General features: G+C 41.7%; 2 protein-coding genes across 3 annotated transcripts in view; one reads left to right on the top strand and one right to left on the bottom strand.

The window, feature by feature from the left end:
- The window catches only part of LOC112576946, an 81,349-nt gene extending 68,067 nt beyond the window's left edge, over positions 1–13,282 (bottom strand). The window contains exon 1 of the mRNA XM_025259829.1: positions 12,991–13,282. The gene's annotated coding sequence lies outside the window, so the exon portion shown is untranslated. The remainder of the gene's footprint in view (positions 1–12,990) is intronic.
- Positions 13,283–16,146: 2,864 nt separating this feature from the next.
- On the top strand, positions 16,147–22,610 carry LOC112576940 (flavin-containing monooxygenase FMO GS-OX-like 4). Of its 2 annotated transcripts, none has more exons than XM_025259821.1 (5): positions 16,147–16,622; positions 18,424–18,562; positions 19,296–19,450; positions 19,709–19,886; positions 20,215–22,610. In XM_025259821.1, the coding sequence occupies exons 1-5, from the start codon at positions 16,423–16,425 to the stop codon at positions 20,836–20,838; spliced, it is 1,296 nt and encodes a 431-aa protein (XP_025115606.1). In that variant the 5' UTR covers positions 16,147–16,422; the 3' UTR covers positions 20,839–22,610. The 2 variants fall into 2 exon arrangements, with proteins under 2 accessions (XP_025115606.1, XP_025115607.1); XM_025259822.1 differs by having other exon boundaries at positions 16,559–16,697.
- The last annotated feature ends 1,600 nt before the right edge of the window (positions 22,611–24,210 follow it).

Raw genomic sequence — 24,210 nt, 5'->3', positions numbered from 1 at the left:
CTCGGCAAACAAGTTGGGTTTAGTTCAGAATTTAACCAAAATTTAAATATCCGAAGAATTGTTTTTCAAAATTATTCATTTCATGTGACTGTCACCCAGAAAATTTCCAAAGTCAAACGTTGAACGATGTCTACAAAGCTTGAAGCCACCAGAGCTCTCTGAGTATTAACTATTCAGGCTGTCTGACGATGAAGACACAGTACTGTCGACAATTACAAAAGTGGAGTCCCAGGAGTTTGTAGGGGACGTTCCACAGAGAACGACAGGGCACCAGGCCGTGCTACTGCTAAAAATATTTAGATTTTAATGGAAAAGGCTGGGCACTTGAGAATAAACCAGAAATAACCACCAGAAAGAGAAAAAATAATCTGAATTACTTCCAGTAGGCGCAAAGATTCTTTATGATGCATGGGGTGCACCGAATAGGTCGTTTCGCAGGAGTCGGGTCGGTTGTTATGGAAACCAGCAGGAAAAAGCCTGGGACTGTGCACTGGGAGTTGAAGGTGGCCGGTGCTGACAGCTGATAAATATCTGACGAGAAAAATGTTCTAGTTCACCTACAACAGATTATTGCACGATAATCAGCATGCTGTATCAGAATTTCCAGCACAGGAACTAAAATCTGAACCAGAACAAGCGCGTCATCATCAGCAGACAAAATAGATGACAAATAGGGATGACGATGACGAAAATGCCGAAGAAGAGAAGGGAGGGTATGTGGAGAAGGGAGTGGGGGAGGACTGACTGCTGAAGCTGCTGCCCTATCTGTAGGAAACCGTTGGCGCTGTACTTGAACCCAGCTTAAGATCATAGAAGAAGAGGGAGAGAGGTTGCCAGGAAGGGAGGGGAGGGGAGGGTAGGGGAGGGGAGGGGAGGGAAAGCTTCACTTATACCAACGAGGTTGCTGAGGACTCAGCAGATAACACTGGCACTGATGAAAAAGGAAAGCAAGACGGCAGGTAAAAGCCTGGGGATGTTGGGCTGACATTAAGATGTGCAGGATGTAGAAGATGGATAAGATGCGGGGGAAAGTAGACTTCTTCCGACGGCTAGAAACCTTTCAATTCCGCCTACGGTCCATCATCACATTTTGTGAGGCCGTCAGCGTTAGCTTTTTTTAAAGTAGTGTTGTTTGTGCTGTGTCGTTTTTGTTTTGCTGATAATTCCAGCTGGGCAGGGTGTACTTCACAGCATGGAAATGTGCTCAGCAAGGAAGGGTGTACTCAAGTCAGATTGGCTTTGTTTTGTCGGAGACTAAAGATCAGCTACCGAACTAAATACAGTTGCTGGGCACGTTGACTGACTAATAGACGCCCGTCACCCAATGCAGTTAAACACATTGATATTGTGTTTTGCAGACGTCTGACACCCACTGTGAGCCACCAATCCTCACGATCTGAAATTTGCATTCAAATATCAAATATACACTAGCCATCAGTCAAATTATGTGAGCATACGCACTCACACACAGCCATTTTTCTGTGACAGTAACATTAAGCACAATATTTAATGTTTCCATATTTGTGTATCTGCTAGCTGACAGCTGCCTGACGTCCCTTCTTCTCGTTTTACAACCAAACTGACGTACCTTGTTCTCCGCCTACCACATTCTCTAGCAAACCCAAACACCCGCGACATCAGAGCACAACTTCCGATAGCACCGTCAGACTGTCGGCAACACCCGCTGAATCAAGACGGGACATGGACAGGGGGGAGGGAGAAGGGAACTCTTTGGTGCAGCCAGAAAGTCTGACATGCATCTACACCAAGATGGATGGCGGTGTTCAGGAACAACGGCCCAACACCACGGCGCCACACGGACGCTCCACTTCGTGGCCACCTTCACCGGGAACATCAACCGCTCGAGTGTCAGGGTTAAAGGGCATGTGCATACGCTGATACATCATACGCTTGACAAAGGTTGAGGAAACCTTGTCACCTGCCGACACAAGATGGGTCTTCTTAAACGAGTACATCTTGCTGAATGTGTGACTAGGTTTGGCTCATTTTTAATATGGCGGCTGCTTAACAATGTCCCAAATATTGTTACATATGATATTGTTAAAAAGGTCCTTTAAGCAAGCAGATACATTTATATGCACAGACCTTATCATTGCATCCAACACCTGTAAAGAAGAAGAACCGGCTGATCTCGAAATGAAAGAACAAACATTTAATAGTAAAATGCGCACTAACTCATATATATATATAAAGTCAGTACTTTTATATACGCGAGATGAGATAGGAACACTGACGTAGAGAAGTCGGATGGTCACAGCCTATTAGTTCCAAGCCTATTCTGGACACGCACGTGTCACAGTTCTAGGAGTACAAAATCTCCTTTCTCCAAAATCATGTCTGGCACCTTGTAAACATTTGCTGCTCGGCAGCTGAAAAGGAGGATTAAAGTGTGCTCACGTCAATCAAACGGGTTAAAGTATGCTCAGTACAATCAGGCGGCTTCCCACATGCTTCATAATGGATGAGCAACACCACGGAGACGTCTGTGATCAGTCCTCGTTATTGCCTCCCCTAACGGAGGAGTTGGGGGAAGGGTGAGTAAGAAAACTTTCGAAGGAAGCGATGCTTTCTGATTCGTCCCCGATGAACGTCAAGACAAAAAGGACACCATCCATTTTAGCTGCCGATGCTAACGTCCGCTGTGTCACGGGGGCGGTTGCTATAGCACCCCCACCGAGGCGAGTTCACAAGGTCAGCGGGTTACGGACAAAGAAAACTTGCCCCCTGCCACCACAAAAAAGTCTGTCTTTTGTGTGCTTATATGCGAGTGCATGTCTGTGTGTGTGAGAGAGAAAGAACGTGCATCTGCATGTGAGCTTTGTGTTTCTTGTCCACACACACATGTAGCTTTCCCACGAGAAAAAAAAAACTTTGTATTTTTTGAATCTCGCCGATAGCTAACAACCGAAGCGTAATCTCATAGAGCAACACTATTCTACACAATAGAAGAATATTAAATTTTAACAGCCTTTGGAGGGAATCAACTTACCTTCGCTTTTATTCCTCTTTCACGTCACCGCGTGCTGTCACTTAATCTTAACGTGTTAGTAACGGTTAAAGGTTACCTGAACACTCTGGGCCTTCTGTGCAATGTTTGGTACTCCCATTCTCTGAAGCCACGTCATCGGAAATGCCGTGCTGGCATTTCCTAACATTAGCTATACACGGTCTCTCGAGCGCTAATTGCAACAATTCATGAATAACATCACTCCTTTGTAAGCCCGTTATTGTAATGTTCCTACATGTCGTGATGACAAAGAAATGTCCTTCGAAGGCCTTGTCGAACTCGGATGTGATGACGTGTATGTGCGTGATCACAGGCTCGTCTGCACGTGTTTTCTGTAACCAGCTGCTCCTGCCGGCACTTTTGTTCCCAGAAAGGAATATCAACAATTGTCCTGTCCTATTCAAACAGTTGTCCCTGACAAGCCTCTCTCCAAGCCCAGCCCTAAACAGCGGATATAAATATAACGGTAACGTGGGTAAATCGCCTTCTAGCGATGTTTACAGAATTTTGAGTAGTGATTCTCCACCACCTGGACCTACTTCCGGACACCGAGAATCCTTTATTATTTGTCGTGGATTCGTCAAGGAGATATTATCAAGATGACACATGCAGGAACGAAAGTAGCTTGAATGTGCTGCCGCTCAACCCACCCACGCATAAAGGCATAACACAGATCCGACACAAAAGTGTGTGCGTGTGTGTGTGTATTGCATGTGTGTGCCTTGGGGGATTCTTGACCTTTCGGAGATCGGTGTTTGTAATGTACAGAGACAAGACAAACCCAGCCTTGAAATATAAAATAGGAAGAGCAAATGAGCATGCGCGTGTGTACATCTGGGTCTTTTGTATTCGTCTTAAAGTGTGAATTGCTGAAGTTCTAATGGCCAGTAGGGTACAATTTTTTCTTCTGATTATGGAAACCTCAGTGCACGATATTTTCCCAAATCTTGGTAAATACTTCCATTCCATTTCTGTCCTCGAGATACATGCCTATCAACATTAGCATGCACAGAGAGAGGTCTACAACAAATGTCAGTATTGTATCAACGAACCCCTTTCAGATGACGATGAGGATGAAGAGATTTGTAGGTGAATAGAATCGAAGAGACACAAATTAAGAAAAATCTCACTGACAGAGTCATAAAGAAGATGGCGGAGAAGACTGTTGTGTTTTCCCGCTCACTCAGCCATTTTGAGAGCAACTCCTATATATGACGTCATTTTCAGCTTCAAGTGACGTGGAACAAATGACGCACAAAAGACGTCAGACACAAGACACCATTCATAAACAAACAATACGAGACCTACACAACTCACTACACTATATACATATACGCTATATTCATATACTATACACACATATATACGTTCACGGTGTGAAGTCCTCAGCCAATGGGAGATGAGATTAAATGTTAATTTGGTTTATATCGTAAGTTTGTCATTTTTATGTGCCTGTTTGTTGGTGTGTACCTCGAGAATATTAGAGAAGTCTTTCTATCCTTCTAGACCTTTAAGGATGGTATGCTCAAGCGGCAAGTGAGCTTTAATTATGGTGTTCTCGTACAACATCGCTTTGCTTTTGAGTTAATTTAGCAATTTCTTCTGTGAAGCCTGCGTTTTGCCGTCCGTTATACTAATCGTTAAAGGCTCAATATTTTTTGCATTTATTACGCTTTTATTCATTCTTTTTCCCCCTTCTCTGACCGTAATCTCCTGCTCGGTTTGTTCACTGGCTTTCTCTCATCTCTGCGCTTTCTCGGTCAAACAACTCCATCACAATCCAGCCGTTTCTGCATTGCTTGTTGACAATGTTTGCTCTCCGCAAAGAGTTCATTTAGGTGGAAGAAGATGAAGACGAAAGGGGAAGAAAGTAAGAAAGAGAAAAAGGGGAGAAAAGGACGAGGGATGGGGTTATTAGAGGCTAACAGACTAGCTCCCTGCGCCCTTTACATCTTCACCTAGCACAATCTTCCCAGCAATTACACATCTCAACTGCCAGCAAGCCCTGCCATGGAAAAACAAACCCAAAAAGTCTGCAGTCATTAAGTTAGTGAGAATTACCACCTACCCCCTCCTAACCCTTCAATCTCCAGGGCTGAGCATTGCATCGACACTCACTGACAACACTACTGGGGCCCTGAAAATCCCTCATAGTCTCCCTGCTGTCGACATGAGCATCTCACGTGACATAACAGCAGGAGAGGCTGGTTACAGATGTTCAACAGAGATACGTTTGGACGTTAGTGTGCGCGCATCTATATTATTACTGAGCTGAAAGACTTGGTTGTATATACAGTACAGTCTTTGGAGGTCTGCCAGAGTGGTAAAATGCTCATTATTTTCCTTTTTTAATGACTGAAATGAGCTGAGTAGATGTAATATGTCCTACGCACACTTACCCCAGCACACGTTCGACGAATCACAAACACAACACTTTGACGAGCCCCCGCATGTGAAGTTGAAGAAAAATGGAGACTGTTGATCTTCAGTTGTAGCTAAGATGAACAAATGGAGACCTTCAGCTGAATTCACAGAGAGTGAAGTCAGTTAAGGTTAGAGAGGGGTCAGAAGGGAGGAAGTTCGAAGAAAGTTCAGTGGTTTAGCAGCTGCACCGGTCTTCTTTTTGCGGCTTCACGAAGACATGTTTAACTGCCACTTTTGTAACGTCTAGTTTACATACACCAAAGACCTACTACAACTCATTACACTTTACTTGCATGGTTCTGTTTCTACAGGCTTGACCTTTCTTACGAGGTTATGTTTACACCATTTGTGTCCATTGGAATCACATTACAGTTGGTTGTATGTCCTCGTGACCGACACACCCACACACGGAGGATACGCTCCTTGACGCGAGAAGCGATTACGTAACATGTGCACGTGCTGTCCTTGCATCGATCGTGCTGGAAGACTGAGAAATAAGGGGAAACTGTACTCACCCCACTGTGTCGTCACGACCCACAACCTCGTCCTGCCTCGTCACCGCGGCCAGCGGAGGGAGTGGTGCACCGCGCTCGACCCATCATTTCGCCGGCTACGCCTCGAGCACGCACGGCAGTTACAGACACCGTGACAGCGCACAACCTTCATGGCGAGAACCACTCGGCATACATTATCCAGGCTTGGTTGGGCAACATAGAGAGGTTCCACCCGACTGAGGATATCTGGTCGAAAACTGGACACGCTGGCACTGGAGTAACCCCAGGAAAAGGGACGCTACTCTCCTTCAAGAAGGATCAGCAGGGGCGGCGCTGATGGTGTTGTCGATTTTCCAGGTCGTCGTCGCCGCCGAACGTTGGTCCAAGACATGCAGGAGATGGCTCCGAGCGATACCATCATTACATCCAAAGGTCTCCTCTTTCCTTCCACAGGCAGAAATGAGGAAAGCAAGGTGGGTGTGTGGGGATGGGGATGAGGGGGAATGGACTGGAGGGGGAATGGATTGGAGGGGAGAAAAATCAGCCACGGGAAAGATTATTGATTAGTCTGGCGAACGCACAAACAGCGAGGACTCCTCGATCTGGGTTCTCGGTTGATGTAAGCCGATATATGTATAATGGATAAGAGGCGGAGTACCTATCTTTTATGCGGATCACTTGACCAGTAATGCAATAGTCTATATTAAGGTATCATGGTCAGAAAAAGACTGGTAGAAAACGCGATAAAAATTTTGATTTGGACTGTACGCTAATATATATTTAGTGGGGTCGAATGAAGGTATAGCCTCTAGTCCTGTACATTTTTCCAGAGCTTGACAACAGACGGTACAGGGAGATTCTCTCATTTCACCGAATGCACACATGGAAACGGAAATCCATAGAACGGTTAATACATTATTTCATAATTAATATTGTCTTTAATATTCTAATATTTTCAACACTTGACACGAGGCGCGATTAGTACTCCGCTTATCAACATTAGTCAAGATAAAAATATACGGCATGTCAACTTGAGACAAGATTACCGTACAGCACTCGTCAGCAAAGATTAGCGTATATACAACATCAACACTAGGCAAGGCTAGGAGGCACCCACTAGGCGAAACTACCGTACAGATTGTCAAACACAAGGAAATACCAGCGTTGACAGACTCTCAGCACTACACAAGCTTAGTGTAAACACTAGAGCAGAACCCGGAAGTAGCACCAGCGTGACGAAGACGACAGTAGCGCCACCTGCTTACTTCAAACTGACATCAAGGAAATCGACTTTCGTTTTAAAGTACCAGCGAACCGACGATGAAGAGGCAGTGGGTGTACTTTGTTAATTCTATCTGATGTCCAAGGCGGCTAGCCGAGGGCTAGGGTCTGGGACTCTGGAACATTTCAAAAGAGAACAAGAGGTGAGAGAAGCACCCAAAATAGCAACACCGCAAAGAAAGTGTGGCGGTTGGGAATTGGGGGGAGGGTGTTTGGCAGGGGGTAGCGAGCAAGTGAGGGAGGGGTAGACGGCTCAAAGATTGCATCGATTTTCTCCCCCACATAAATTGGAAGCTTCTCCCTCTGGTCAGAAGAAGTGGGTCACTCTATCCGAGGCTTAAAGTCTACTCTATCAACATACACCAAAACGTTGTAGGTTGTCGACTTTGGACGGCGTTGCATTTAGGAGCTGGTTGTTTGAATAACACCTTGTTTAGAAGTTTCATTCTTTATAAATGTTATAAAATTCTCAAAGCCAAACTGCTAGGAAATCGAAGAGACACAGCCCGTGAATTTTACGAGCAAAGCTACATGTCACCTGAATGCAGAACTATTTTCAAATGTCTGCGTATAGTTCATCCAAAGATACTAAGTTTTGAAAGCTGAACGATCGAACAATACTGACAGTCTGCAAAAACAGTTGAAATTATAAGGAATGGTCTGCCCCTCCTGCCAGAATTTGATGAACGCTGGAAACATCAGTAACGCGTGTATTAGGAAAACCGGATATACTTGTTCTGATACGTGTTGGAGCACGTGACTTGGGTCAGCAGTCCATAAGATATGATAGTGGATTGAGCCTACTTATGTTTACACATGCAAACAATGAATTGCATTCACGCACATTTTCTGTTTTGTTTTGGATAACAAAATTATATATCTCTTTATATTTTCTGGACGGGGGGAGGGGACCCTCCTCTCTCTATCAACCTCAAAACTCTGTGCCCTATGTGTGATCTGAATGCACTTATCCCAGCACAAAGTACACTACAAGCGAAATCTTCCTCGCGCAAACCCTAAAAACACTGAAACATGAGAAAAGCACTTTACCAACACTGTAACCTTGACGACAACGGCTGTCGGTCAGATGCTAAACCTAACCGACATTATTTGAGGACAACGACCCCGTGTAACTCGGACAATGATCTCAATCGATAAGCAATAAACTGAAATATTTTGTTACGGAAACAAACTAGAAAAAAGCTTTTTTGTATTTTTTTAAACATTTGAGCGCAGTCAGCGGCGTGGAGGGCAAAGTGCCAAACATGTCCTGCATAAAGATCAGTTGCTATCAGCACCGATGTCGACTCGCAGCAGCAGCAGGCGAGGATGAAAACACGTGACGATTACGTCAGACTGTTTAACGCTTTTTATCTAACCACATGTCGCCACCAGGGCATCGGTGCAACAAACATTTGCGGGGATGCAGTCTCCTCTCGTTCACTCCACCTGCCGCCGCCGGGGCCGCGTATGAACGCGCATCATGCAGTCAGACTCATCACGAGGGCTCAACTCCGCCATCAGCAATAACCGCGGTCTATTTTTAGATACCCCCTCTCCTCACTACCCCATGTTTTTCCCTTCTGAAGCTCATTTCTTTTCTTGCCAGTCTCTCTCTCTGAGCCGAGAACCGTTCGTATTACATAGGGAGTTACAGCAAAGCCAAACTGTACCTGAGTGCGGGTTTGTGCACAAATCCCTGTCTTTATTTTTATACCTCCACCCCAACAATCTCTCTGTTTGTGTGTGTGCGCGTGTGTATGTGTATGATTGTGTGTGTATGCTCGCAAACGTGCTCCGTGTTCTATGTTTCGATATTTTTTTCTCCAAACTTGTGGCATAAGTATGCAACTAATACATGCTTAAATATAAAAGCTCTTAAAAATACGAAGAAAGTAGAGACGGTAGGAGTTGTAAATAAAAAGTTCTTTCTACTCCTGGTTTAAGACAGGATTAATAAGGGTTTGGTGTCCTAACTTGACCGAAGTTCACGTTAATATATACGGGTGAGCGTGGAGAGACTAAAAATAAAGTGGTTGAAATCTGAATTTTTTTTTTCCTTTTACTGTCGGAGTCTGTGCATGTGTATGAGGGCTACATCACAGTGTTTCTAAAAAAAATGTTGCCACAAAACATTTCCGTAATTACTCGGTTTTTTCTTCCTGCCATGTAGCATACAACATAAATGAGTTCGCAATCATGTTCCGCAAATTGGCATTTCATGTTTTGTGTTTTACAGCAAGCTCTGACTTCCGGAACTGTTTCTAGGTTCTCGTCCATGAAGCTTCTCAGCAAAGAAACATAAAACAAGGTCGTCTGGTTGATGCCCCGAACTTCAGGCCTGCTGTCGGAGCAATCATCAAAACCATTTTTAATACCAGCCCGGGTAATTCACATGACATTACACACAAACATCCGCAGACTAAAATAACGCCGGACTCGTACAGGTTGATGCAGCAGATGGATCCGGTGTTAAAAGACCCTTACTTCTTCTTTTACAGCAGCCACAGCAACAGCAACAACTTTTACCTTTATCGAATTGCTTCACATCATTGTGGCAGATGGTGGGATGTGGTAGTGTGGGTGGGGAAGTCTAGGAAATCGTTTACAAACGGCTGGCCTAATTCTTGGCCTTTTTATTCGATTCAAATTGCGCCAAATTGTCAACAACAGTTAAAATCTTCTCCGTTTCGGCCACTTCTTTGGAACTCCCGGTGTCTATATCCAGTTTTACATTTACTGTGTATCTACGTTTTCGTAAGTTAGCAAACAAATCACATTTCAAATTTTTTTCCAAATTTGTTTCGAAGAAACCTAAATATTAACTAAACTGAAAAGTAAAATAAAAAGCACATATAGTTTCTCAAGTTGTCACCGTTAGTATTGCATGCTGAAACAAGTGGGTCACCTCACCTGAAATTTCAGCACACCTGAACGACGACCATGGTTAGTAAGTCAGTGTCACAAGCCTTGTCGTCACCTGTCCCCGGAGGCTACAGCAGGGGCAGCAGGTGGTGGAGGAAACAGAATGAAAAGAATACTCTAAAAACGCCTGGCATGATGTGGCAAGTCTCGAGGGTGTACATGGTCATAAAAGTGCATACTCCATAGGTACTCCAAACTGAGTGCGTTGCTGTGATTGCGATATAGTTGCATGAACATTCCCTCACATTCTAACACACTGTACATTTTTATTACTGCGTTTTGAAGATCAGTACATGAGCGAAAAGTAATGTCTGCTCTTTTTCTATCGTACAGTGTGCTTTATTTTGTGACTGGTTGCAAAATAAACTTTAAAAAAAAAAACCTACTTGAAACTACACTACCTGTAAGAGTTTCGGCCAGTTTATCCTGGCCGTAGTCCTGCATTACTCTACTTTCTGATTTAATTCCTACGAGTGAGAGTAAAGGATATAAAAATAGCCAGTTTTGTCATCTAGGGGAGGTTCTATATCTGACATTAAAAGGCAACATAAGCGTTCAGAAAAATCGTTGGTCGGTAGATGATGATGATATTATGTAATGCATTTCCCACTTTAAAATAGTCTCAACATGATGTATAAAAATGCAAACATAATAAAACACCAATATCCAAACACAGACTCAAGCATTAAACCCTACACATACTAAAACATGTCAATAAATATACGAAGACAAAGCAACACAGTATATACAGGAGCAAAAACTTGCAGTCAAGGAGAGGTGGAGAAAAGTTAGTCTCAACAATTCGTTTCAAATTTTGTTTTAAGTGAATTGATAGGAGCAACACAATTGACAGTAGAGAGAAATCCGAGGAAGCATTAGTGGTCATGACAGAGGTTAGAATTAAGTATTCATGGAGCAAGATGCAGGATGGCACAAAACACACTTATCATCAGAAGGCGAATCACCTTCGCTAACACGCACAGATCCGAGATCTTATCCGCAGAAAATGTAGCAAGAAAGTATGTAGTTTGTATATATATATATAAAAAAAACAAACCCGAAAGATGGCAGAAGAAACACGCAGCACTGAAAGGGTTAACAGTACAGAACTCACAGAAGCCTTTGTAGTACGCATACTCTCAAGACAAAAAGCAAAATTTCCTACAGACTTGCTGCACGTGTCATGTTCGTGAACAGACCTACATGTCTACATTTCTCAGTTCACCAATCGGCAGGCGATTTATTTTTGTTGGCATTGACTTAGGCGGCTGATCGGTTTTATGTATCCAGAAACAACCAAACGAGGTTGCCAGCCTTGAACTCATTCGTTTTGTCTGTTCAGTTATTCTGTCAAAAATCCCTTAACTTTAACCCATACCCTAACCCTAGCCCACGCCTCAAAGCTATCTTAATAAATAAATGTCGAACGCGATAAAACAACGATAAAATAATGCACATAAACAAGCTTCCCAAAAAACAACAACAAAACAAATAAAATATCCATTAAAAGTATTAAAGAGAATCGTTTTCACCTCCTTTTCCCACTATGACATAGCCTCATAGTGGAAGCATGGACGTGTAAAGGTGGACTGCTGTCTGTCTGCCGAGACCAACGCTTAGCCTCTTGCGAAGTTCTTCGCTGTTAGTCTCGGCGAGCCTAAACAATAAATGTGACTAAACCGGAAACTTTGTACATAACTGCCTCGTTTTAGTAGTTAACTGGGAACAAATCGTCTGCCAGCAGTCTAGTAATACAAGTTCGTGGTTGAAGTGTCATCAGCTAATCTATTCTTAGATGACCTTAATGACTGCCATCTCATGCGCGGAAACAGACAACTTACAACGCGCATGCGCTGGATTAAGTTACGCCATTGTCTTTTCCGGTTTTCCTTTACACATTGCGTCCTAAAGTACAGTTGTTTTTGGTGCTTTGCCAGGGGAAACAATTCGAGCTGTTCTGCGCACAAGGTCGACTCAGAAAAAACGATTATTTCCATGCGAAATTCGATAGGTTTGGACTAAATTCTATTACTTTTAATGCATTCCTTCCCGGTCATAAACTTCATCAGAGAGAAGATTTTAGAAGTATTTTTCACACTCTCTTCTTTCTTTCCATCTCCCAGCTGTGACAAATAAAAGAGAGAACCCGTCCCTCCTGAAAAAAAGTGAATGTTCCAGCAGTGAACTGAGAGTTTTCAGCTCCAGGGCTGCAAGACGCTGCTGGTCACCACAAATAAACAAATACTAGCTCAATTTTTGGAAAACAAATTACAGAGAATTAATTGACTGAACCAACAATCAAATAAATGCTGTGGACCTATTAAAAAATAATGAAAAGTTGAAGAATATAAATATGCCTAATAAGTATTTCACCAACACTAATAAAATTACACGAATAAGTGTGTGCGCGAGCGTGCGTGCGAGCATGTGTTCATGCTTTGCAGGTCAGTACAAATAATAAAAAAAAGGCGCGCGCAGAGAGCAAGCAGCAGTATTAAACTTCCCACACTACCGTATTGATATGAAAGCAATGTGTTTCGCTATCGGACCGCTCCCATGTGAACATATTTCACCGCCATCATTCACCCCATTCTACCTGGCACCTGTAGCTCTGTCAGCGATATATATATATACACACACATGCTCAAGTCAAGCGTGTCCTTTATGTCACGTCCTGTGAACAAGCTGGTGGCAGAGAATAATGAGAAAAACAGGAGGGCGACTATCAACTTAACCGTCTGTTACATCTGATGCACGAATGACAAAAATCCGGCCGCCATAACTTTTTAAAGCGACTCGTCTTCAATACTCATCGATAAGCGATCTACACTGTCCTACCTTTGTACTGCTGTTTGACGATGTCGAAAGATGGGCATCAAAACTGTGAGTGAAGACATCACTATCACCACATCCAAGCATGCCGATGGCTGAGACCCTCCAGTCAATCGCCAGAAACCTCCTGTTCATTCGCAGGATCAAAGGGCATCATATACTGAAGACGCCGACAGAGAGAAATACTCTGCTCCCAGGTGCAACACAGATGCACACACGGTCATACACACACCACTACACCTGTGTGCCTACTCACACCCCATATAAGGACATATCCCCATGTGTATTGACAAACCCTGTCACCAGCACATACATAATGTCGCACCTTGAGCTCGCGCCCACTTCAGAATGAACGGTACTCTTTCATTTTCTCTCTCTCTCTACCTCTCGGCGTCTTGCTGAGCTGGTAGGAAGGCAACTGTGCACACTCCTTGTCGGCTGATCTCCCAGCCCACGTGCACGCATGCAGGCTCTGATCGAGTAACACCTAGCTATCAACAGGTAAGCTCCCCTAGCGTATATGTACGTTTGTGTGTGAGTGCGTGAGCTCTCGTGTTAGGTGCGCGCGCGCGTGTGTGTGTAAGCACTAGTCTGTTTCTCATACTTTGCTTTTAGACAACAGAAGCGAAGTGTTCACACTTACACTTTACACTACACTTTACAGCTGAAAGAATTCGTACAACACTAAGGCCCTCTTTACGAGCAACAGTGTCAGCGTCGTCGTCATCATCACCATTATTATCACTGTTTACTGTGCGCATGGCTGTGGCGTACGAAGCATCTCGACTCGTGTCAAACACGACACATCAAAACCGTGGCGCTGATGCCGCAGCGATTGCTTTGAAACAGTTCACGAAGGAGCACTACAACTGTGATTACATCAATGCCCTATGCATCGATCTTATCCCTTATTTTTCATGCTCCCTTTACGTTTTTCCAAAATAAAAAAAAATGGGGAGGGAGGAAGCAGATTGTTTCAGATTGGCAAATTAATGTTGTGCATTTTGAAGATCAAGACCACTTTTTTCACGATAGTGATTATTGCTGATAAAAGATCGCTAAATCCAAAGTAACGCGAGGAAGAGAATCTGAAAATTACTCCACTACCCAGGTTCAAACCTATGGCAGTTATTTGAGATCTGTGTGATCAAAACGGGTGGGTTGTTGGGTATATAGTGGCTCGAATAGTAATGCTTGTCACGATCATCAACAATAAAACGAAAGACCTCCCCTCTTCCTCTTACCCCCTCCACCCTCCACATACGCTGTTAACCTACCTACACCCCCTCCCCCACATACGCTCTTATCCTACCTACACCCCCTCCCCACATACGCTCTTATCCTACCTACACCCCTCCCCACATACGCTGTTAACCCACCTACACCCCCTTCCCCACATACATACACATCTCTCAACAGCACTGCGCCCTGTCTGGCCTCTCAGCTTTGCTCGACCCGAGAAGCCGCCGAGTCGCACACTTTGCAGACAGCCAAATTATGACTGACGATTAATCATTCCAAAAAATGCACTTACAGCTAATCTCTCTTGTTGCACACGCAGATGCGAAAGCATGGCGTCCACGAGCAGCTCCACGGTGCTTGTCCGGCATTCAGACGCATGCGTACTCCCATCATGTCCGCCGTCACCGCAGCAAGAGCAGGGTGCAGCTGCATGGCCGAGTCTGTACGCTGCTTGCTGCACTGAAATATTAATGAGAGCAGGTGGCAGATGATCCAGTGCGCTGAGTATATAGAAGCTTGTGCTTCGATTTCCTTCCCCAAACTAATAACATGACAACTGCACTTTTAATTCCAGTCCTTTACAAATGATGTTATATCGACTTGCCATTGATTACACACTCAAACTACAGCAATTTGAAATAAATGAGAATTTTTCTTCAAACATGACTTACACAGATATGTTGTTCTTTATCTTCTATTGACTTTTGTGTGTGGTTTCTTCTCGTTGTCTCCATAAGGCTGTACGTCGAGGGTTCAGATCTCGTCTTGGGCATATCATTTTTTCTTTCTCTGCGTGTGACACCTGTTTACAGGTTCGACTGCTTTGCCCTGATTTAAAACAATTAGTTGATGGCTCGGCGTTAAAACACCTATTTTCTCCCTCTTCTGGTTTTCTCCGTAAAGTAGAAGGGTTTGTACCAGCTTAGGTGTTTGCAACCACAAACGGTTTAATTATGATGTACACCTGCACTGAGGTCAGATTGACAGTAAATGCTCTCTACAAAGAAGTGGGCGTCAGCTTGTAATTGTCGGGGAGTCCGCCTTTGTCTTTTCAATTACAAAGAGTCTTATATTTTACTGTTTGCTGTATCCGGTATCTTTGTTAGACTGTCAAAATGTCGTGCAAACGTTGATGATGAAGTCTATTCAACTGGCTTAAAACAAACTCAAAAGGCTGAGAACAAAAGTTAGAATTGCTTGCTAGAGATGAGAATTTTGAGAGACAGCAAGGATAAAAGCTTTGTATCAGTGATAGTGCTAGAAAAAAATCAAATTGAATCTTGTAAGAAGACTATTTTATTTTTGTTTTAATTATGTACATGCAACGCATCCCTTGCGCAAATCGCGAGTCACGTGCGTATGTGTAGTTTTGGAAGATTAAACAGCCGGTTTAAAGAAAGAAGTTAAAATACTTTAGTGACTACGTTGAAATAAAGAAGAAAAGAACATTTAAAAAAACCCAACTATATATGTAACTTAGTTCGCCAGATTGCATAAGTCTCAATCTGAGCGCCTTCATAGACTCCGCATAAACAATTACAGACATTTAGCATTTAAGATTGCACTTTCGGTTTTTGGTGGTTGTTGTTGTGCTTTTGACGATGCGTATATAGTCAGACATTCTCATGAGCGACTTTATTATATATACATATTAATGGAAGCATAATCTCTCAGGCTACGAAATGATGCTGCTAAGAAGTAAAACCTACTAATCAGTAACAGTTTCAAAAAGTAATTCGCAAAAATAAAAAAAATCACACACACTATAGGGTTAAAAATTGGAATTAATGTTGTCTTTTAGACATGGTTTGATTGGGAAACTACGTGAGTCACATACTTAAATAGGGAAACAGTACGTGAATCAGGCGCTTTAATAAAGCTTTTAGCCATTCTTGCGGACAGGTTAAGGGGGTAATAAAAATAAGCTTCGTAGAGTATAAACTAGACATACCCAACCACAAATAAAATCATTGACAATGTCTGCAACAACGAAGCAGACGACGAATGTCGTCTGTGCATCAAAGGGACATCACTCCAAAAGAAATGATAAAGATCCTACACTTTATATATACGTAGACTATATTAAGCTGCTATTGCACATGGTACAAAGACCATAAACTGACCTTGTCTGATGTACTTCTGGGCCAGGCCCTACTGTCAGCATATGATGTGAGCGTGTCTCGTTTGACAGAAAGTATGGTGGTTCGAGTTGCAGTAATTGGCTGTGGAGCAGCGGGACTGTGCGTCCTTCGACATCTTGCCAGCCAACCCTCGGTATTCAGTGTCACCGGCTTTGAACAGTGCAGTGAACTAGGAGGCACATGGGTATACACAGACTCGATAGGAACTGACCAAAATGGTCTTCCTATTCACTCCAGCATGTACAAAAACCTTCGGTCGGTATTGTACAATTATTACCTCCCTTATATCGAGCATGTGTATGCGTTACACCTGTGCGAGTTCGTGCGTTAGTGAGTTACACTACGTGTTTTAATTTTTTTTATAAGTTGTTTGTATGTAAGTTCTTGGAAGGTTACAGAGTAAAATATTTAACTGCAGATACATTATCTGACTAAATTTGCTGAATGTCTACCAGACAGAATAAAGGTTTATATATTATGAGCAGCTTTAATTCATACATGTGTTTTCCAGAAAAGATGTCTACCAAGCATAAGCATTTCAGGAACAACTTTACTTTAGGAAGGCCCCCTATACATTGACACAGGTTGTGAACGCTATGACACGCTATGAAATTAGAAAAAATTAATAATCTAACTCTAACCCAAACTCTAAATCTGACCCTAACCAATACTTTATTCTAAATGTAGCCTATTGTTGTATCTTGTAAAAAGAGTCATGGCATTTTGGGCCCTCCTAAAGTTGTACAGCATTTTATTCTGACTGCTATGTGTTTGTCATTTGTCTCATGCCTGTACATGTGTGTGCACCTGACTAACAGCAGCAGCTTAGGTGATTAGTGCATTTGGGGCAGAAAGTTGAGGGTATGCGGCTGGTCCAGGCCTGAGATTAGATAAAGGCACTACCCTTATTTCCCCAGTCCATCTCACCCCCAACACCCTGATGCAGCATCCATTTTCCTCATTCTGTGTCATAAACACGTACAATGAACAATTGGCTATGGCTATGAGATAATGGGACCTACATCTTTTATTATCTTTTGCAGCATTACCTAAAAATATGTCCTGACTCGAGGAAATGCTCTTATTGCAAGATCCACTAAAGCCTCAATAAACGTTAATGGCATTTTTTTTTAATCATTTGCCACTTAATGCATATACATACGAAAGGGAACGGCAAGTCAAACAACAGTTTAAGTCTCTACTTAAAATTTTATGTGCAAAAGTTTAGTTGCAATCATGCAAAGCACAGCTCTTGGGTTTGTTCAAAGAGACTACCATATTTTCTTAATAAGCCTGTCATATGCTCAGAGATGTGAGATTACACATTAATCTGACTGTCAATCAAAATGCTGGCAACATGGTTTGAGGATTCATGCCCTACAGTTTTGAATGAGAATACAGTGATGTAGATTTGGGTAGTGGAGTGTGCTGTACTGAGAGAAAATGGATGGACTAACAGTAGCACAAGAGTTCCAATTTGGGAATATGTGTTAAACATGGCAATCATTGCCACAGAGAAGAATTGTACTGCCAGCAATCTCAGAGTGCCAAAAATTAGAAGAATGCCATAGTGTAATGGCACAAATCTTGCTTTTCTGCATTATTGTGTTGAGATTTACCAGCTGCATAAATAAATTGAAGCAACCTTTTCATTGTCTCAGATAGTATCTGCTAGCTTGCACATATACCTCTCATATCATTATGTGTATACTATTAATTTCACCGTTCTTAGCATCCACCATTTCCTCACATCAGTCTACCATAAACGAGGAAGAGAATAGCTGAGGGGTTAGAGCATTGGTGTTCGAACTTGAAGACATGTTCCTTCAGTACAGATGTGGGGCAGTGAATGGGGGTTCAACTGTCAGGAATGAGTACCTTACTACATTGGAGTAAGGTAAAGCAACAAGATGGAGAGGAGATGAACACCCTTCTCACAAAGTGTTAGTCCTGAGAAAAGTGTGATCTCTAACACTTCACAAGCCTACTCTGTGTTTTAGTAATGTATTTCTCTTTAAATTCAGGCTATTTACTGGCTGCTTTATTAATGTTTCAGAACTAACCTGCCAAAAGAAGTGATGGCCTTTCCTGACTTTGAATTTGATAAAGACCTTCCCTCTTTTATCCTCCACACCGACGTTTTGCGGTACCTAAAAGACTACGCTGCTCACTTTGAATTGCTGAAGTATATTAAGGTTCAGTTTCACACTTGTGACATCTGTTCCTTTTCTTTCTAACAAGTAAATAAATTGGTTTCAATTGGGTTTTTTGTTTCAGACAAAGAATTTTTGTTCTCACATCATTTAGCTAGCCCTTAGCCAAGCTTTGATTTCTTAAATACCTAATGTGACTCAAATTTAAAATTAAGCTTACATTTGCTGGCATATCCTAATAGAAAATTCTATTAATGGCTTGTCATATAAATAGTAAAAGGCACACATGGATTAACCTAGATTCTAACCTGTTATGAAGATGGCAGACAATCCTAGAATAAGTGTAGGAACTAGGGGGAGGCGGAAGGGGGGAAGCTGCTCCCTCAAAGAAGATACCGAGAAAGCAAGAAAGTGAACGTCATTCACTGTCATCATGAAGTTTGTCTCTACAAAGCTGAGCATCTTCCTATACCACTGTAGAACTTAACCACGTCAGTGAAGTGTTGCTTTAACAGAGAATATATCTTACCAAGTTTGATTGCAATGTTCGAAGACTTTGGTTTGGGGAATTAATATCTTTTGATGAACTGAACACAGTCATTTAAAAAAATGTTCCATTTGTGGTTGCCCAGCTTCCATCAGTTGTGTTTTTAAAATATGTGTTTAAGAAAAAAAGTAAAAAGTTGAGGCTGTAAGGTTGCTATTTTCCATCAATAGTATAATATCCAAAACCCTTTTCATTGGTAGTATGATTTACTTGATTATTATTCTTCAGTTTCAGACACTGGTTTTGGAAGTTGATCCAGCTGAATATCAAGTGTCTACCTCCAGTGCAAAACTTGGACACAAATGGAAAGTGACTTTTGCCCCTGTGACCGACAGAAGTAATCTAGTTACAGAGGAATATGATGCAGTAGTTGTATGCAATGGGTTAGTTGTCTTCTGAAGAACAGTTTATATCTATATCAAAGTTTTTTTTAACAACTATCATAAAGTCATATTCTCATAATTAATGTGCAATGTATCTGAAGATCAAAACTAAATGTAAATCTGCAAAGGAAACAAAAATCGAATTTCCTTTTCAGCATCTAAATTTCTCAGAGAATTCTGTAAATGAAATTATGTAAACTTGTCTATGGTGAAATTTCAGAAATGATGCAACCTTTGTTACTGTTTGTCTCACTGCAGTCACTATGCTGTGCCAAAAATTCCTGATATTCCTGGTCTAGGAGCTTTTGAAGGAGAGGTAATGCATAGTCATAACTACCGCACTCCAAAACTCTTCCAGGACAAAACAGTATTGTGCCTTGGAGCAGGACCATCAGGACAAGATATATGTGTTGAACTGGCATCAACTGCTAGAATGGTAGTTATTTCATTTTGCTTTCCTTTTTCACAGCTTTAACATGTTTTTGTAGTTTGGATGTAACCCTCTCCTGGTAATATACCAATATATCAGAGAAGCATGTTATAAAGAGTTTTTAGTTAGCATGAAAACGTTAGTTTTATATTTGCAGAATTTATTTATTCAGTGTATTCACGCATTAAAACTGTTTACATTAATATTAAAATTTAGATATAAATATACAAAATTTCAAAGATGATATAGAACTCGATTGGACTGTTCCCTTTTGCCCTCATAGCTAATGTAGATATTGTGGTATGACAATTCAGGTTTTTCTTTTTTGCTTTAGGTCTACCTGTGTCATAACAAGCCTCTGCTAGAGACTCCTCTACCAGACAATGTACAGCAGAAACCTGGCATTGATTTCATCAAAGGATTTAAAGTGACTCTGCTCAATGGAGAAGAACATCATGTGGACTTCATTCTTTTTTGTACAGGCTACTACTTCAACTTTCCCTTTCTCACCGATAAGTGCCATGTCAACATAAGTGATGGATGTATAATGCCACTATACAAGCACCTTATCCATACCGAGTTTCCATCTTTGTTCTTTATTGGCATCTGCAAGACAGTTGTTCCTTTCCCATTATTCCATTTTCAGGTCAAACTGGTGCAGGCTGTGTTGGAAGGGGCTGTCAAGTTGCCATCCAAGGAAGAAATGGATGCAGATACAGAGGCAGAGTATCAGAAAAGAAGATCTGAGGGTCTTCCTCATAGGCATTTCCATGTCTTAGCAAGTCAGCAGTGGGAATACAATGATGAAATGGCTCTCATGGCTGGGTGTTCAAAGCTTCCTGACTGGGTTAGAAATCTGGATGGTGCAGTGCGGATCATGCGCAGAAAGAACATTACACAGTACAAAAATGTAAACTTTGTACTACTGGATGGTGAAAGTTTTGCTATAGCAAGTTAAAGGAATAGGCAAGTCAGGTCATAAGTTAGGCTTAAAAAATAGATACTGACATTTTGAATAAGCTTTGTTCAAGCTTTTTGATTGCAAAATGGTAGTTTACTGAAAACCTCATCTTAAACACAGCTCTGAGTTTTTTCTTAAAGCTGTTAATCGGCAAAAGGGCATGGGCATCATAACAGCACATAATTTAAACTTTGTGCAGTCTGTAAAAGCAGTCTTGTCTTGGTTAATTAGCATTCTGGCATACAACTAACTTTGAGAAAACAGGGGCATGAGCTTTGGTTGCAAGAATATATACCAATTCTACTTTCAGTAACATGAGATTTAACATGTGCATGAGAAAGTGTTTTTACAGCATATAATAGCATTCTTCTATTGTTGACACAGAATTTGTTGGCGCAACCATGTTTTTCTTTGTTATGGTGAACCCACATCTGCTGCATTGGCACTCAATGTTACTTAATCCATTTATCTCCTATCTGTGCAGCATAATCCAGCTCTTCACCACTGTACTCTAATTTGAACTTGTACAGCCTAATACCCAGATCCATGCTGCCAGCATTTTGACACATTTCACAACAGAACATGGCATCCTTTAAGAACCAGACTATTTGAGAGCTGAGTTCTAGACCAGATTGTCTGTAAATGATTCTTTTGTAACCCAACATTTTGAGAGGAAATAATTCAGAATTTCAGTATCTGTTATTTAGGACCAACTTGGTTATTAGCTGTTTCATCAAGTCTGTGATCATGAATGGCTATCTCTGGACTGCTGGGAGAGGAATTTTCCACATTTTTATAGCATAAAGCCAATTCTCCAATAGTTATCACCACTTCTAGTTTAAGTATCAACATGAAGAAAAAGGGAAAATAGAATGCTGTGACTTGACAGCCTACAACTTTGTGAAAGGCTGAGAGTTGGTCTTGGCAGACTGCCAGCAGCCCAGAGATTTTCGGATAAACCCATCTGCTTTATATTGCTATTCGTCCCCATCTGTATATCTAAAGCATTATACAAGATTTTTTTTTACAAGATCTTGTTTAAAAGATCAACATGCAATTTTTCCAAATATTATTGAGAATTCAAGCTTCATATACCAGACATAACTAAACTACAATACTGTTCTGCAAATTGTGTTTTTAAATTTGGGGAACAACAGCTCAGGAATTTATTTTCTTGGCAAAATGTTACTGATGTTAGGGAGATTTTCTATTTGTTCATACTACAAGATTTTATTCTGATTAAAGACCAACCTGAATGGCTTGCGTTTTTTTTCTTTTTTTTTTTTGGTTTTTTGTTTTGCAGATATCTGTAGATAGAGGCGATATAACTGTAAGCAAAGTGCGCGACAGATTATTCGGATGTTGACAGTCTGCATTTCTCGTGCTTAAGTAGCAGTTTTTCAGAACCACGAGAAATGCAGACTGTCAACGTTTGAATTAGTGTTGACTGCTGGCACCCTTGTGAATGGTGTACCAACGTGACGTAGTTACCAGCTGCTCGTGGATCGCAGGTGCGAATGGCAGCGGATATTCTGGACGGACGGCCGGGTTTTGGAGGCTGAAATTTACATGTTAGCTTTATATCGTCTCTATCTACTGATACCCGAAAAAAGCGCAAACCGTTCAGGTTGGTCTTTAAGAATTGCAGAATATGTAATCGGCTAACAAGAACTGCTTGCAAAAGATTTCCTATAGATGTCTGTCTGGTTCATTTTGCAGATAAAGTTATTATTTTGAGACAAAAAGTGTGATTAAAAGATAAATCTTGACCTTAAATCTTCGCGTTGATTTTACTTCTCTTTGTTGATTTTAAAGATGTAAGCATGCTGCGTGTTTACAAGCTTACACGAATTTTAGTAACCATCTGCATTATATTTGAAACACAAACGACAAAATGATTCATACAAATTAAAAAAAAAACATTTCTACAAGAATAACATTTAATTTTTTTTTTTGTAGTGAATCTACATAAAACGGTTCAAGTGAAGAGACCAATACAAGTTTATCCCAGCAAAAGTAAATCATCAAGCAGAGGACTTTAAAAAAAAAAAAAAAAAGTTCGGACGCTCTCCCACGTCCGACCTCTGATTCGATCTGCTGCACAAGAAACTGAGGCAGGAGACGACCTCCACGACGTCCGTGTAGATATAGCTTCGGAAAGTGGCTTTCGAAGAGGAACCCCTTCCAGTGGTCAATATAGTGTAGTGGTCCAAACCACTGTAGTGAGCGGCTCAGGGTTCAGATTTCGTCTCGGGACACTGTATGTGACACCTGTCCTCAGGGCTGGGCGTCGGGGGTTTTCTCCAGGTACTCCGGTTTCCTTTTCTCTCCCTCTTCCCCCATAGAATATCCCACTATTTCTTTATTCTGCGTTGCTCTGCTTCACTGTTAAAAAAAAGAAAAAGATTTCAGTTGTTTCTGTCGAATGTTGGGGTTACCAAGAGGCTTAAATCGCCAGAGACACTAATTAGTCCAGCATTGATTTCACACAAGTTTTAATTATCGATGGCCAACTGCTCGCTGGCTTAAAACGCTGGCTGAACAAGTATCAGACGCCATGTCACAACAAAACACATCCTTTGTTTTATATACCCGGAAATAGATGAAGACAGCCAAGAAAACCTGGATCGAGGATAGGTGTCCCTCGCCGCTGAAACAGCTCATCATGTCCCGCCCATGATTGGTACTGGTGGGTCGGCCCCACGGGCTGGGCGACTTGTTACGGGTTTGGCCAGTACCAGTTAACGGATGGATGACGGTGGTCGCAGGTTCATTCTGAATTTTTCAAATGTGGTCAAGCCACTGAAGAATATATAACTGTGGTTACGTTTCCAGTAAGTCCAAGTCAAAGAGAATTGCTAGTCGAAGAGATATCACAAGATTAATTGTCAGTTGTAAAACGGGATGAAGCTTTTCAACGGAAGATGCGTTGACGATTGATCTGGTAAAAATGCACAAGAACTATGATTTTTCTCTGCAGTAACCACTCCTTCCGATGTCTCTCGCACCTTCTTAGCACATAAACGTAAGGGTCGCCATGTTGCCGAAAAGACTGCCGGTGCTCATCTTTAATAGTTTTACCTGGGCTGATGTTGAAGTCAGGTGATTAACATTACAGTTGGGGAAGGTAAGATTAGGTCTAGCATACACCTGTTATGTTAAAGCTAATAACTGGTTCTGTAAATAGCTGTAAATGAACCCATTTTTTTATTTTACACACCGCTTTGAATCTGCGCGAATGTTTAAGGTCACACGTACATCCTAGTCTGAGTGAACAAGTGCATGTTGCACCTTAATCGAGTGAATGAAACTTGTAAAGTGTACATTACAGCAACCTGAGTAAAAAAAAAAAAAAGTTGGATGGAGAAG

Source organism: Pomacea canaliculata, linkage group LG12 (assembly GCF_003073045.1).
Source record: "Pomacea canaliculata isolate SZHN2017 linkage group LG12, ASM307304v1, whole genome shotgun sequence".
NCBI lineage: Eukaryota > Metazoa > Mollusca > Gastropoda > Architaenioglossa > Ampullariidae > Pomacea > Pomacea canaliculata.
This window is presented reverse-complemented; position numbering and strand designations above follow the sequence as displayed.